The sequence below is a fragment of the Pseudochaenichthys georgianus genome, chromosome 22, assembly GCF_902827115.2.
Source record: "Pseudochaenichthys georgianus chromosome 22, fPseGeo1.2, whole genome shotgun sequence".
Lineage (NCBI taxonomy): Eukaryota > Metazoa > Chordata > Actinopteri > Perciformes > Channichthyidae > Pseudochaenichthys > Pseudochaenichthys georgianus.
Genome location: NC_047524.1, coordinates 20829756 through 20846065, shown reverse-complemented (window position 1 = coordinate 20846065; position 16310 = coordinate 20829756). Strand labels below are relative to the sequence as shown.

General features: G+C 43.1%; 2 protein-coding genes across 3 annotated transcripts; both read right to left on the bottom strand.

Annotated features, from left to right (window-relative positions):
• Positions 1–1600: 1600 nt before the first annotated feature.
• On the bottom strand, positions 1601–5689 carry zbtb8a (zinc finger and BTB domain containing 8A). The gene is made up of 4 exons (XM_034111332.2): positions 5539–5689; positions 2962–3845; positions 2160–2329; positions 1601–1970 (listed from the first exon to the last, which is right to left on the bottom strand). Exons 1-4 carry the CDS (start codon positions 5619–5621, stop codon positions 1653–1655), a joined length of 1455 nt encoding a protein of 484 aa, XP_033967223.1. The 5' UTR covers positions 5622–5689; the 3' UTR covers positions 1601–1652.
• Positions 5690–6289: 600 nt separating this feature from the next.
• On the bottom strand, positions 6290–10370 carry gale (UDP-galactose-4-epimerase). Of its 2 annotated transcripts, none has more exons than XM_034111524.2 (11): positions 10207–10370; positions 9289–9417; positions 8775–8890; positions 8063–8176; positions 7605–7781; positions 7412–7525; positions 7254–7320; positions 7083–7168; positions 6882–6959; positions 6545–6659; positions 6290–6447 (listed from the first exon to the last, which is right to left on the bottom strand). In XM_034111524.2, exons 2-11 carry the CDS (start codon positions 9407–9409, stop codon positions 6383–6385), a joined length of 1053 nt encoding a protein of 350 aa, XP_033967415.1. In that variant the 5' UTR covers positions 9410–9417; positions 10207–10370; the 3' UTR covers positions 6290–6382. The 2 variants fall into 2 exon arrangements, with proteins under 2 accessions (XP_033967415.1, XP_033967416.1); XM_034111525.2 differs by having other exon boundaries at positions 8775–8887.
• Positions 10371–16310: the final 5940 nt, after the last annotated feature.

Below are 16310 nucleotides of genomic sequence, written 5' to 3'. Positions count from 1 at the left end.
CGGACTCTGATGAAAATATTCGTTGTGTCCAAAAGGCGGTACTACAATTTCCGTATCAGTCCGTGACGTCACTGGGCCCAGAAATACTTTTCCCCATTCACTAACATTGGGAAAGAGACGTCTGTAAATCAGCGGATACTTTTTAAAAAACTAAATAAACTACCCAGTATGAACTATTTTATAGCCCTTATTATAACCTTAAAGTTGTAAAATGCATTCATTCTGAGCCGAGAGTGGGAGCTCCGGGGGCGGGGCTTAAGGGGCGCATGCTCTGTGAGCGCACATACGGGTTCTTCTCATGGATGTTCTGCTCTGACAGCCAGGCATGATGGGTAATCTGTGACGTTTCACTCTCTCAAAAGTTGGGCCATTTTGTCCTCATGCGCCAATGAGCAGCTCTCATAGGAAAGAACGAGGCCCTGATGTCACTTCTTCCTCGGGATCGAGGAACGGAAAGCACCGCAAGCTCGCCATCTATGGGCCGGGTCTTTATATTGAAAACTCATTTCAGAATATTTTTAATGTCCTTTATCATTTATTATGTTAATTGTAATTCAATCATATTTATACACATATGTTTTAATGCTTCACTCATGTTGATGTCATTTTTCTTGTAATCATTCACTCACTATTTGACAAATAATCTAAATGAATAGCCTACTGTTTTCTTTACATATAACACTTTCGAAATGTTCTAAAATCATCAGAGTGTTCAACGAAATATTGTCCATTTCGAATGCATATAATGCCTTTATTTTATTGTATTTTCATTATTTGTTCTTGTCCTTACTATAGTTTTCCTTGTATAAGATTTGTTTAAACTCTCCATTTAGACAACAAGATGTGACACAGAACACAGAGTTGTATAAAAATATCTTTAATGTGTCAAAAAGTAAAAAGAAACAGACAAATACATTATAATTGGTTTTATACCATAGTGCATATCATAATCAAAAATGATCATAGAAAAACTGTGTGACATTGGGAGGGAAAGAAAAATCTGCTGTTGATTTTCCCTACAGTGAGCAGGAAAACAGCAGTAGAGTCATAACATGACTTTGTTTTGTTCAAACGCCAGCATTTACCAAAGCAGAGAGACTCGAAAAGTAGCAAAAGTGTTTTTCCATGCATATGAAAAAACTATTGAAAGAGTTATTATTTAACAATAATAGAGGCAAAGGAAACACTGACAATGCATGCTTTGGATACTGCATATATGTATGAAGTTTAACAAAAAGCATTCCATTTGTCACTAAGGTCAACTTCTCATTTAAAGTAACCATTAACCGGTTGCATTTAACTAATAGACGTATATATCTAATATATCATAAATGTATGTATTTACATTACTGGATCACATGTTATTCATAACTTCTCCTGCATGACTTGAGCACATGTACGCGCACACACACACACACACACACACACACACACACACACACACACACACACACACACACATATACACACACACACACACACACACACACACACACACACACACACACACACACACACACACACACACACACACACACACACACACACACACACACACACACACACACACACACACACACACACACACACACACACACACACACACACACACACACACACACACACACACACACACACACACACATTATATTTCACTCCAGCTCCTCGTCACTGTCGTCCACTTGTTGGATGATGAGGTCGGCCCCCGAGTCTTCAGCCAGGTCATCATCATCAGTTACCATCCAGCTCCTCTTGCTGTCCTCCTCCTCCTCCCCGTTTACTCCCAACAATAGTGCCGGCTCCTCATTGGCGCCATCTAGACTGTCCATGGGGATGTCATCACAATCCACTTCCTGGATGCATGCGGTGCACATGCGGTATCGTCGTGAGCCCTCACACACCACATGCCCAGTGTCCTCCGTCACCTGACACTTACACTTCCTGCAAACCAGCTTCCTGGCTTGATGGATCTGTGGAGGAACAAAAAAAAAGTCAGAAATGCTGTTGGTGTTTCTATGACAGTAGGTGGTTGTAAATAATCTTTTGTTTTCAAACACTGAAGCACAGCCTGAAGTGTATGCTCACAATTTCTATGTTTCTAAAGCTGTTACATCAATACTGAATGACTTTCGCCTCCGGGTTGTTAATAATACACCTACCGTCTCGAAATGGCTCCGAAGATGCTCCAGGCGAGTGAAACGTTTATTGCAGGCCTGACAGGGGTACGGCCTCTCTCCAGTGTGGCAGCGCAGGTGTCGCTTCAGGTCTGCCTTCCTTTTCACCGTGTGTGTGCAGAAGGGACATTTGAAGCGCATAATGGGGTTTGAGTCTGCAAAGAGGAAGAGAAAGTGTTCAGAGCTCTTGCTTTTCGGTTGATGCAGCAACCGAATCACAAAACCCAATATCCCCTGGGATAAATACAATTATTCTGATTCTTATGATTGTGATAAAAGTTAGAATTAAGAAGATCACTGATGCTGATAAATGTTGAATAAGTTACAGACATTACTTTTTTGGGAGTTCATGCTAAAAATATTTGTAAAATGGTTAACGATGACAAGAAATTGCATGACATCTGACTGTGTCTTGTTGATTCGAAATTCAGTTATATACGTTTTTTTTTATATAGAATATATACTTTTTTCTGGCATTTCTGATTTATTATATAGTGAGAAGGAGACAGTAAAGGCATGGGATAAAATGCAACAGTAAACCCTTGGCGGCATTTGTACCCAGGCAGCTGTAGCAAACTAGCGTCAGCTAGGATATAAAGAGAACAATACTTGCATCAAATAGCTGTTTTCAGCTTGTCCATATATTATATTTCTGTCCGTATTTAACTTTCAATACATTAATAAATAATGCCCTGAATATTAAGAATTGGCTTATTTTGAGGTTTACAATCCATGCCAGTCTGACCATGTTGTTCATTGTCTTTTCCTTTCGTACAGCCCGACTCACCTCTATTGAAGTGTCCAATTACACCCACAATAGGTGGCAGAGTAGCATAAAGCTCCTCTGCCTTCTCAGCCTTTTGTGTCCTGGCCTCCTGCAGGTCTAGGTCCTCAGGTTGGTTGGAGCGATTGCTGTTGGACCCTTTCCTCTTAGTCCCCCCTTTACCTCTCCGGCGCTCTGATCCAGGCAGGGTGTACAGAGGATCCTGAGGGTCATGCAGGTCCTCTGACTCTGCATGGACATCATCAGCAGGGCTGCTCGGGTTAGTCTTCATCACTGAGGCCGACGACTCCTGGTCTAAGTCTTTTCCTATAAAGCTAGATTGTGATCTGGAGTTGTCCCGGGTCCAGAGCGCAGGGGGTGGGCTGACAGAGCTGGGGCCTTGCTGCTGCTGCTGCTGCTGCTCTAATGTCTCATCCCCTGCTACACTGGTGAAACTGCAGGTCTCAGACACGCTGAGGCAGCGCTCACTGTCTTCATCCTTCACACTGATCTCCAAGGAGGATTTGATGAAGTTCTTGCAGAAGTGGATGACATTGTTCATCTGTAAGTAGCTTGCTGCTGACATCACCTCGATCACGTTGTGGCTTGAGAGGTCCAGCTGGCCGGAGTAGATGAAATCCAGGATGACGGTGAAGGTCTCGGGGCTGAAGACGTCGAAAGTGGCATCAACGGAGTCAGCCAGCCCGTCCGGCCCCTGGGAGAGCAGCATGCGGAAGTATCCACTGCTGGCAAACAGGACGTTGCGGTGGGCCCTGAAGAGCTGACCCTCCACCAGCAGGTTGCAGTCGCAGAAGAGCTCCTGGCGGCGCTGCTGGTTCAGCTGCTTCAGCAGGCTGCTCTGGTGAGCCACTGTGATGTCTGCGGCGTTGAACCACCTCTGAGGCTGCCTGCAGGAGACAACATGAGAGCACTCTGGGTGTGCATGCGGAAAACACTGTTCTGCAATAAATTAACAGATCATAAAGGCCTTGTGGAAACTAAAAATGACAGTATCACTTCTTCCATCTATGATCCTGGATGAACAAGCTAAGAGCCTATACATAGCCTACATGACAAATGTTTTGACATTTACATATTACAGTGGAAAACATGCACTTCTTGAGTGTGTTCGTGGGACATCTGACCTGGCCAACTGACTTTGATAAATAGTTGTGCTACCAGGCTAAATATTAAAAGCAGGTCACACAGCAGGGGGGGGGGGGGGGCAACTTACATAATGCCGTTTACAATAATAAAGGACGGTGCCGGACGTCAGCGAACCGAACTTTCTGCGCGACTGTCACTCAAATGCGGGACATAGTCTCAATTTGTGGGACGCGGGTCTTGTCATCCCAAACAATGCCACAAGTGCGCAGTGCACTCACAAAACAGGAAGACAGCAGGTCTACAGAAACTACCGGTATACTTAGTCCTACTTTAGTTACTGTACTGCAAAAAGCACGTGCTGCGCTCAACACAGACACAGACTCAAAACCATGGACACACCGGCACATAAACAATTTATAAGCCTAAATTGCATAAATGCTTGGACTTGGACTATTAAAAAAAAATCATGCTTCAAAAAAGTGGGGGCTCCAAATAAGTGGGGGGACGGCTATCCCCCGCGTCCAACGACCACTACACCACTGCCAGTGACCCCCCCGTTGATGTCGCTGTCAGATCTCCCCTGTCTTTGTTTCTGCACTGGACTATCTCGAGCTCCGCAAAACATCCGCCTACCTGACTTCATTCGGCGCTGTGATTGGATGCACGATATTTCAATCAAACTCTCCTTCTAATAGGCTACACCCGACTCCAGTCAGAGCATCGGGTGGTAAAACCCTTATATCACCCATAAGGGAAGGTAAAGCGGGCATGAAAAATATCTGACGTTACAAACACAACAGACTTAAGGGAAGAGAACATATTAGAGCATTGTAACTGAGCATGACATGCAAAGATAATTCGAAAATGCCGCAACCTCATTTGCAGAATAGTTTATTTTGTTATAGTAACCTATTTAGCCTTCCTCGTGTAGACTCTAAATTACACGCATGCATTTTTAATTATACGATGCCTTCTGACAGGCTCCCCTGCGCCCGATAACCACGGTGTAACGCCCGCTTGCAACATACTGCTCCTCATGTCACACGAAACCAAGTCCAGTATGTAAACAGAGATATTCTCGCTTAATTCAGGTAGTCGACCTATAAAACGAAATGAGAGTGCTGCAGTCCTCCGAGAGAAAAGCGGGCAGCGGCGCACCAGAGCAGCCCAGTCTGTCCTGGAGCGACGCCCACTTCAGGCTCCAGCCAGCACACAATGGAAAAATAAGAAACAAACCTCCAGTAACTGAGCATACTGCGAACTGATAAATACATATATTCACATAGGGAATCATATTTGGGATAAGACGCGCTAATACACCCGTTTTCATCCTCGACGCCACCCCCACTTTCCCCGGAGGTCCGGAGCGCAGCGAGCAGCGGGGAGGATTTGCCTGCTGCCCAAACCCAGCGACTCTCTCCCAGGCGTGAGGTGTCGGCAGGACCCGCTTACACCCCACGCCGTTCAACCCCCACAAGATCCATCGATACTCACTGGTGACTTGATTCACCCGGCGCCCGATAGAGTCTACTCGCCCCCAAGTCTTCCACCATTTCCGTTTTTAATTTCTTTTGCATTTTTCCGGTGCTCTTTTCTCCCTTCCAGGGTCCACAGTCAGGCACTTCCTGCTCAGCCCTAAAGACCGAAACCCGGTTAGAGCGACTGGAGCTCTGCTGACGTGGGTGTTTATTAACTGGGTGCCCGAGGGTTCAAGGAGCCATTTAAAGCCCTAGTGCCCGGTTTTAATGTGGTGTATGGGCAGAATATTGATATTGAACAGTGCCTTATAACATTGTGTAATATTTATATAGGGATTTATAGCCTGCCTGCCCATCTACTGACCTATCATATAGCTTTTATTTACTGTATACAGTCTGCTTTGGCATCACTATGATAATGTTCCTGTGTGGCTCAATAGTGACTTTTCATCATATTTACAGACAAGTGTATCTTTTACTGGAATAGTGTTATGGTTTTTCAACATTTTGTATTTGATCTCATATCGTATTCAGCACTGAAACCGGCAATCTCCCTTAATAACATCTAATTTCACAATCATTTGAAACAGTTAACTTTTATAATGGAGTGGAAATGATGACAATTAATTTATTCTTTCAGTGTTATGGCTCACAGATCAATACATACAGTATTATTGGAGAAAACACCCATTGTTAATCTGAGAGATCAAACATTTGTTCATTAGTTAATAGAGAATACATAGTATAAAGCAGCTGAATCACATGTTGTTTATATGAAATGCAACAAAGAGGAAGTTGATGGTTTGCTTTGGCCCGATGATTTAGGAGAGGATTCAATAACGGCAAAAGTCTGAGTTGCATCAAGAGGCGGTGCCATCGGAAAATCCTGTGGGGTTCTTGGACTGCCAGCGCCACAGATCTTCACCTACACAGGTAAGAATAATAACATATATGATGGGGAAATATTTCACACAAAATAGCTTTAAAATACACAAAGATATTTTAAGTGTAGCTGTGCTTACACATTCGTTCCAGGTCAAATTTGGCCTTCCAGCCCAGCTCCTTGTCAGCGAGACGAGGGTCAGCGTAGCAGGATGCGATGTCTCCTTCCCTACGTGGTGCAATTTTGTATTTGATCTATGGAGAAGATGCATTTTAATTAACAGAACAGGAGGGTGGTTTAGCCTTAAAAGGTGGGACCCTCTTAAATCATCTAAGTTCACAATCAAAGTCAGCTTTGCCATCCTTTAAACATGATAACATGTAGTTTGGTTACTACTCCAAGTGAGTTTCATTACGCTCAGAAGACACAATAAAATCACTGAAGACAATTCGTCTTGGAAAGATGATGTCCCTCACCTCTTTCCCTGATGCCTTCTCCATAGCCTTCACCATCTGGAGCACAGAGTAGCCCGTCCCCGTTCCCAGGTTGTAAACCTTCGGACACAAAAATATACGCATGCCAGCACTCCCATAAATACCTTCATGCTATATGCAAGTGAATACACAATAGACAAGAACATGTGTTTTGGAATGCTTTGCTTTTTTTCTCAAATGTACCTTGCAGCCACAGCCATCCTTCAGCTTCTTCAAAGCTGCTATGTGTCCTTTTGCCAGATCTACGACATGGATATAGTCTCGTACACCTAGAAAGAAAAAGGCAAACCTTGAGCCCTCTGCCCAATTTGCAAACCACAATTAAATCTTTTAAATGCAGTTATTTTCCATTACCTGTTCCGTCAAGTGTGTCATAATCCTTCCCATACACACTGAGGCACTCTCGTCTCCCAACAGCAACCTATGAGGGGGATACATTAAGCAATGCAAAACACATGGAGTATGCTTCCATGCTCTGACCTAGCTGTGTATTTGGCAGAGGGCTCATGTACCTGGGCAACATATGGCAGCAGGTTGTTAGGGATACCCTGAGGGTCCTCCCCGATCAGGCCGGAGGAATGAGCTCCAATTGGGTTGAAATAACGCAACAGCATTGCATTCCAGTCCTGCTGACACACAGCGATAATGAGACACCATGTGTACTGTATGTGTGGGTGTGCATGGTTTCTGTCTTCGGATAGGTACCTTCTCAGCTTTACAGTGGTCCTTGATCATCTCCTCAATGAAGTACTTGGACTGGCCGTAGGGGTTGGTGCAGCCGCCCACGGGGTGCTGCTCGTCGATCGGGAGGCGCTGAGGGTCTCCGTACACCGTGGCTGAGCTGCTGAAGACCAGATTGTGCACCTTGTGAGCCTGCATCACCTGGGACACGTGCAGATGCAAAACAAACGCGGCACACACATATAGTCAGCCGCTTAAGTACACACACATACAGAGTAAGTTAGTAAGACACAGTGAGCTCCACACGTTAAAAGTTCTGAAGGGTGCAGGGTTAGAATTAGCCGACTCAGTGTCAGATGAACACATGCTGTCATGCACTCTGCAAACAAAGAGGAAGTGCAAATGGAGATCAGTTCAGAAATGAAGAGGGAAGTACAGGCTTAATGGAGGACAGAGGTGTCAGATAAAAAGTTCAAACTGACCTCCAGCAGGTTCATGGAGGCAGTGAGGTTGACTCTGTAGTAGCGTAGCGGCTGCTCCACAGACTCGCCAACAGCCTTCAGACCAGCAAAGTGTATCACCGCACTGAAGGAATGCTGCAACACACATCCATGTTTAGTCAGGTATGACCAATGTGGAAGGACATATTTTTAACTGATATGCCCAAGCATTATGTCACACTACCTATTCTCAGTACTATCTGAGCATGTATGGTGGCTGGCAGGGACATAGTTAGGTAAAATACATTGAAAAGCAGTCTAAAATTGCAATTGTAAAGGTTTTCAAGCATTACCTTAATGACATGTTATGAGCTGATCTAAGAGCTGATTTATGAGCGGAAAATACCTGTACATTTAGTTGAATTTAGGTTTAAACTCACATTTTCTGTTGTCAATTAATCAGCCATTGAGGTGAACAATTTATGAATTTGTCCAAGAAAAAGTGAAACATGCCTATTATTTTCCCAGATCCAAAGCTGCCATATTAAACAGAATTATATATATATATTATATATATTCAACCAACAGTAAAAAGCCTTATGTTTGTAATTTCTTGCCAGAAAAAATTACTAAAACATTTGATGGCTTATCAAACTAGTTACACTTCAATCGTCTCTCAACTGAGAAAGCATTTAAATAAGTAGCTGTTCAAGTTTGGATAAAATGAATAAATAACCTTTAATATCTTACTGACCTTTTTGAAGAGTTTCTCCAAGCCAGGTTGGTCCAGAAGATCTAGTTCATGAAACTCAATGCTGGTGTCCAGGAACTTCTCTATCCTCCGTATGCTTTCTGGCACATCCCCCTCTCCTCCATAGACAACCAAACACAAACACAAACACACACACACACACACACACACACACACACACACACACACACACACACACACACACACACACACACACACACACACACACACACACACACACACACACACACACACACACACACACACACACACACACACACACACACACACACACACACACACACACACACACACACACACACACACACACACACACACACACACACACACACACACACACACACACACACACACACACACACACACACACACACACACACACACACACACACACACACACACACACACACACACACCTTTATATTATGACTTTGAATAGCCAACTGTAGGCTGAGGCAACTTTTTATCAGCCTGTGTATTCATTAAGGGAGTTTACCTCTGACAGCGTTACTGAAGTTATCCACCACGACTGGATAGTAACCCGCTTCGATGAGCTCCACCACACAGTGACTACCGATGTAGCCTCCTCCACCTGTGACCAGCACCTTCTCTGCCATTCTCTCACCTGTCAAATACAACACACAAACACAAACATAAACTCAACCATTTAAAACCCTGTTGTGATTATTCTTGTTAAAGCACAATGATGTGAAGGCAATCTCTTGACCTGCTATGGAAGAACAGGATACCCTTTAGCCCGAGTAAGTTTGAGGAAATACTTTAGGGCCACTGTCCCAGGGCAAGCCCAAACCTGTCAAGCCACATAACACAATTATAGTGCCTTAACCTTGCAACTTCAGTCGCTACTCACTGTTGGAAGGTATTTTAATCATTTGAGAAGGTGCACTTAAATAAACTATAATGTACTAGTACGTTGCTTCGTAAAAGTTGTATGAATTAATTTAAATAAAAACCTTTGCAAATATATAAAGTACAGGCCCCTAATGAGTGCTGAGTCTGCTTTAACATAAACCCATGGACATTTAACTTCTTTCCATCTAGGCTTAATCAATAACCTAATACTATATCTCCTCAATAGTAACATACACTTGAGGCCAAATCCTAAACACACTTTTTCCTCAGTACACTTTTGTATTCTGTGTTTTGCATTTTGAGAATGTACATTATAGCTAAATGTATTATTGTCTGTATAAGATTAGGCACAATCCGAATTAACACGTATTTTTTTATAAACGTGATGTCGTCGTCGCCCCACTGCTTCTATGCCAGTTCTACTAAGGATTAACAATTTAAATTTAGTCTGACCCATTGAGCAAAGGCATTAATTTGTGACAAAGTGTCAGAATGAGAGCACATCCTACAGAGAACTGAAGATGTCAGTGAAAAGACTTACTTAATTTCCCGATAAGAGAGTAAATGGTAGTTCCCGACAGAATCTCCTAATAAAACAGACCCGGAGAAGCAGGAAAAGTGTGTGTAGTGACAGAAATAAGTTGTATCTATCAGTTCATTTAGTGAAGTGTTTCCCCTCTCCTTTAGCCATATCTTTACTTCCTGTAAAACGTGGAAACAGCGATAAATTCATGAGTGGAGCGCAACTTCCTATATCTATCCTTTCAAAATAAAAGCATACGCATTTTTACATTGGCACCGCAGAACATTTAATTCACTTAAGCTTTAACTGTGATATAAAGTTATCAATATGTGTTATAATACCATGTAGGTAAACTAACGCAACATAAACAAAAACATGTTATAATATCGGCAAAACTATAGTTTCAGCTTTTATTTTGAAGTATTAAACGGATTCACCATACTGCTCATCGTGCGCTTCATGGTATTTAATCACTTTGACGTTGTACGTAAGAGGCTCACATGCCGTGACGTCAGAACCACCCTAATAAAGCTACGCCCTTGCCCATACAAACAGAGAGGTGATAGTGCTGTGTGCAGACCAATACACACAGGATGGGAAGGGGAAAGTGCCACGTAACTTAACAAATTCAGTCCAGCACATTTGCAAATAGTAAAGGGTTTAGGCAGCAATGCAAGTGCAGTTTAGTAAAAAGAACTACAGATACTTGAATGTATCCACACAAAAACATGTTTAAAACATACAGTAGGCTATATTCTATATGTTAATACATTTAAAAAGTATCACTATGTATATGTACAAAGTTAGATGTATTTTACGTAATTGTCCAAACTCAAATAAAAGTAAATAAACAAACAGACAGAGAATCAATCACAACATCCAAAACGTATATAGCCTTTTAAAACACTATATTTCTAATTAATTATCTGACCTTTTTCTCTATTTCCTATGATGACATATTCAATTTGAACTGATGCCTTTTCTGTTGCCTTCAGATCCTAATGTGTAAATCATGCATGTGAAATATGTGTTGGCATTCTTATGTTCATAAAGACAGATGTTTTTTCCATTAAGTCTGTATGCGGTTCAGATTTAGCAGGAGTCTTTTATATCCTGTCATTTCTGAAGGCCACTTGTCAGTCCTGCCCAGAGACACTGGCACATAAAGAAAGGCGGCAGAATTGTGAGCAAAGAAAGATTAGACGAGTTGGATACCTTAGAGATTAAGTTTGCTCTCTCCATTCATAATGCAGTCTCTTTGTTTTAGAAAGGTCTTGGAGCAGATGAATACATCTGAAGAGGGAAAACACAATGGAAAACACATCAGCAGTGGTACACAGTTATAAACAGGAAAACCAATCCAACCATTCAGAAGAGGAACGAGAAGAGGAAACCGAAGGGAACATCAAACTGAGAGGAGGAACAACATGTGACTCTTTGACTGTCAGAGAACAACATGTAACTAGAATTGCCATCTCTTAAATACATTTGGTTCAGTTTTGAAACCACACTACAGTTTTATTTTGGGTCAGCTGTGTATTTTAAAATGTTTATGTCAGGAAGAACTTTGCTTCTTAAAAACAACGTAAGAAGAAAACCAGCAACCAGCAACTCTCCCCCCTAGTCCTGATCTACGCTATATGCTGTGGGCAGTCTTCTAATGTGGATTGGCATCAGTGTGACCCGGATGGGGCTCAGATGGCAGCTGTGAAGGGGGCCTGCATGGTCTCCAAGACGAAAATGCAAATGAGGAGACACAGGGCTGAGCCAGATCCGACATGTGTGTGTCAGGAGAAGGGTCCAGTATGTGGCTCAGATGGGCGGACCTACCCGAATGTTTGCCAGATGAGAGAGGTCATGAGCCAGCATAAAACCACCCTAAAGCTCACTGGAAGAGGACCTTGTTACTGTGGTTACTGCATTATTTTCTTGCATAAGTCATCAGTCCAGGAATGATTAGATTCAAATTAATGTGAAGAGTTGGTTTGTTACTTATTAACTTTAGTGATCCTAGTTTTGAACCTTGAGGTACTCCTTTTTTTGCTGCATCCCCATGTAACCTTCGAAGCCGCAGAAACCAGTTCAATATACACAGGGAACGACATTGTGTTTCTGTGCGAGGCCTAAGCCAACCATCTGTCAAACCTGAGCTGGGCAAAGACACGGAGTGACAATTTCCTGCCCGGAGATGATCCACACAGCTCTGTCCAGGTTTAATACGCACTGCTGTTATCAGGGTTTACTGACAGTTTCAGTAACAGTGTATCTGAGGCTGCAAGATCAAGCAGAAACAACACTCAAAATAAAACTCACTGCTGAGTCACCAGATAATTAATCGAATGCAGGGAATGATCCAATGTCCAGGAACAATGTTTTCACCTATTCTCGCTTTGCTGCCTTTACTGTGGTGTTCCCTGGTAAAAAAAAAACATTAGCTTTTTCTGGTGCGCCAATCCCACCTCCACCTGTCTCCAAGAAATGTCAACCATCATTTCATTTGATTTAAGTGATATAAACAGATACAAGTCACCCCTAAAGTAAAGCCTCAACCACTTCTACCTGCTTTCACGTCTCCACCCAGAAAACGTAGGGTACAGCACATTCGTACACTGAGGAAAAAAGAAGGGGATGGATGGAGCGAGAGAAGGTGGGACCATCCACAGGGTCTCTGTCTGATTCTCTTAATCTCTCTCCACCTGAGTGCCAGTTAATCCTCCCCTCATCCACGACTCCCAGCTGGATACACTGGCTCCTTCTGAATGGCAAGCTGCATTAACGCAGAGGAACCTTCCCCTGCTGTCTGTTAGTCAAAGCTGATTGGAGATTAATGGCCTGCGGCGAAAATACAGCCTTCCATCTCATCTCAAATCACTTTCCACCCCTTTATCTCTCCTTCTCTTCACTTCTATATCTTTTAATCCCAGCTCTCCTCCTTTTCAATGTCATCAACTTTTGCTTGCCACTACATTTTTGACTCTCTTCAGTTATCTCTTTTTGCCAGATAAATGACAAGAAGGATGAAGAAGAGGAAGACTGAGTAGAACAAATAAACCCCTCTCCTGAGTGGAGCCAGAATGATGTCATGGGGGCATTTTTCCTCATGGTGTGGAGGCTTCCCTTCCCCTGCTAATTACCTTGTACAAACTCGAATCTGATACGGCGGATATGAGGCCCAAACACAATTATTGTGGGCTAACAAAGAGATATTGAGATTCAGGGAATGAGGGAGAGACTGCAAGTGAGATAGAAGGAAAAGCATGGGCATGGGCATGGCCACACACACACACACACACACACACACACACACACACACACACACACACACACACACACACACACACACACACACACACACACACACACACACACACACACACACACACACACACACACACACACACACACACACACACACACACACACACACACACACACACAGTGACCACATGCGTGCACACACACACAACCACTTGTCCTTCCCCTCCATTCCCTCAGATAGGCTAATGTTATTACTGGGGTAATTATCCTCATTAGTGCCAGCAGCTGTAGAGAGCACATTGCTTGCTGTTCAAACTCCACCCCAAACCTTTCCATCTTCACATCCCTCTTTGTATTCCCAAGATCTTATTTAGAGACTTTGTGTCCATCCTTTGCATGCAGTTGTAAAAATAGAGTTACCCCTACTTGTTAGAGTCTACTTTGTGTATGTGGGTTGCTAATGTGTTCTGGCTTGCAGCACTGACCACACACAGCTACACTAGAAGGCTCAGCAGTGTGCAAAAGTAGAAACATGGCTAAAGTGTATTTATAAATTAGTTAATAGTTAACTTAATTGGATGTCATAAAACAAGGATCCATCTCTTATTCCACCTGCCGGGTTTTTGGATTTTAAAAACTGAACACAAGATGGCACTGTTTAGTCGAATAAGCACTTTACTGCTCTCCAGTGACTGTGCTCCAGCTACATATATTTGCACTGCTCTCTATTTGCTTAATCTCTTATTTACATCCCTCTAAGCAACATCCGTCACCAAATATTATTAGTTGTCAGTCTTTCCGTTTTGGATACAATGACACTTCCCCACTGACAACCAGTATTTGACAACAAGTATTTGCATAACTAAAGGTGTTGACTTTTATATGAAAGCCTTCTGAAAATGAATCCCTTCACCCCAATGCGCTGTGTGCATCTTTACACACACATTATGAGATCAACAGCTGAAACAGGCAGCTTTGCACACAGCCTTCCCCCCCGCTCTGTGAGATTGCCTTTTGTTTTATTGCCAGGGGCTGTTGAGGACAGTAGGTAACCTGTATACCACTAAGCCCCGCATCAGGCGCTAAATGTCATGCATAGCCTGTTTTTATTGGCTGTTGTACCGTTCTCCTTTTTCCTGGAAGCCATTGTTAAAGAGCTGGTTGTTAACGTGGCTGACCAGATGGGCTCCTTCTCCCACATCAGCTCTGACTGAGGGTGTTTACCGTGCACTGGGCTGTGGATAACAGGTGAGACTGATGCTTTTCAACCAATCACTGAGCAGCAGATGTCTGGCCTCTGCCTGTAAACCTTTATTTGGCATTTGGGGCCTTATGGGAGTGGGTTTGATAATACCACGGAATCAAAGTGAATACTGTTATATGTTTTCCACATGACGCTTTTATGTTAAATGGCCATGCAAGCTATGCCAATAAGCCCCTCAAACTCCCTGAACCCAATATCCTGAATCCCTTTCTGTCAGAACCTTCAGATAAATAAAGATGAAATATCTTTTGTGTATGAAATACGTCAAATGAAAAACATCCCTGCTATTTATTTTCCCTTATTCAAGTTCAGACCTCATTTCCAGAGATGTTCCCCAGTCCCTTGTACGACAAAATGTTTCAAGCATTAGCTGAGCAGCCCATCTTGAATTACTGCAATTATTATGGCAACAACAGAAGGTAAGGCCGGGCCTGGGATGGTTGAGGAGTACTCTTCTAAAGCTCTGAATCAGTCTGCCTTAATGGATGACCTGTGTCGAGCATGCATGTATGGATTAGTTTGTCTGCAGCACCTGTCCCTGCTCTGTCAACAGCAGATCAGGTTACTGGCCCCACATTCACCTGGCTGACACAACTTCCTGTGATTGACAATACGCCGGCTTTTGTGCACTGCTGCTCTCACAATATTGACATTGAATGTACAATTATGAAACAGGTGATCTTAAAAAAACACTTTGGATATAGAGATTTTTCTTTTCCTCTCAATTAAAAAAAAATCCATATTGCCACAAACAATTCCACCTGTCTTGTCATTTTAAGACCGGGCTCTTATGAGGCCTTTCAGGTTGATTATGGAGTTAAGCTTCCAGAGCGACCCACTGAAGCAAGGCTGTAGCCCAGCTTAACATCCTCCCAAGGACAGCTTGTATCTGATCTGAACTGGGAGACAAAGCGCGGCGGAGAATAGGAAGAGTCCTCTCTGAACGTTGCTCCTGAGTAGTAAGATTTAAAGATTATATTATCAAAGAAAAGCCTTTGTTGCCCTAGTCAGATAACATTAATATGCATATTTTAGGATATTTAAAAGCGAACTGGGGATTTGGAGCAGTTGACAGGATACCTTCTACCCTAAAGTCTTTGTTCTGCTAATCAGTTTCCCAAAGCCCAATATGGGGAAACTCCCCTTAGATTTGTAAGAACATCTTTTGTTTCAAATGATCAAACCAGCTCGGTGGTGCACTCATGTAATTATTAACCGATGTTCAAACAGACGTCACCTATGTGGCTGCGAGAGGTAAACTGCAAGGCTCCACTTGAGACCATTCATATTTGAGTCAGGAGTCAGGAGTCCACAAATGGAAATATCTACATATTTCATCCAGCTGGCACAAAGCCCCCTCTGCCCGGCCTTGTACGCCTCGTGCGGCCTTGTTGCTGGTCTGCATTCACTGTCATCTCCATTATCTCCCTGATGATGAAACGATTAGCTATCAACCGTTATGCTAACCACAAAGCTGGGCGGTGATGGATGGGCTAAGTCATAGACTCTGGCGGTTGGTTTGGGGGCTTTGTCTTGGATCTCTTTACACCTTCTATCTTGTGATCCAAGCAACCCCCCCATTGCCTACAAACAACCCTAA

Excerpts from the sequence above, each read along its gene's own strand:
- zbtb8a (XM_034111332.2), bottom strand. The coding sequence starts at position 5,621 with ATGCAAAAGAAATTAAAAACGGAAATGGTGGAAGACTTGGGGGCGAGT. Across the intron at positions 2,330-2,961 it reads AATTGGACACTTCAATAGAG|ACTCAAACCCCATTATGCGC; the intron begins GTGAGTCGGGCT and ends TCCTCTTTGCAG. Across the intron at positions 1,971-2,159 it reads TTCGGAGCCATTTCGAGACG|ATCCATCAAGCCAGGAAGCT; the intron begins GTAGGTGTATTA and ends GTTCCTCCACAG.
- gale (XM_034111524.2), bottom strand. The coding sequence starts at position 9,409 with ATGGCAGAGAAGGTGCTGGTCACAGGTGGAGGAGGCTACATCGGTAGT. Across the intron at positions 6,960-7,082 it reads AGGATGGCTGTGGCTGCAAG|GTTTACAACCTGGGAACGGG; the intron begins GTACATTTGAGA and ends TTGTGTCCGAAG. Across the intron at positions 6,448-6,544 it reads ATTTGACCTGGAACGAATGT|GTGAAGATCTGTGGCGCTGG; the intron begins GTAAGCACAGCT and ends TTACCTGTGTAG.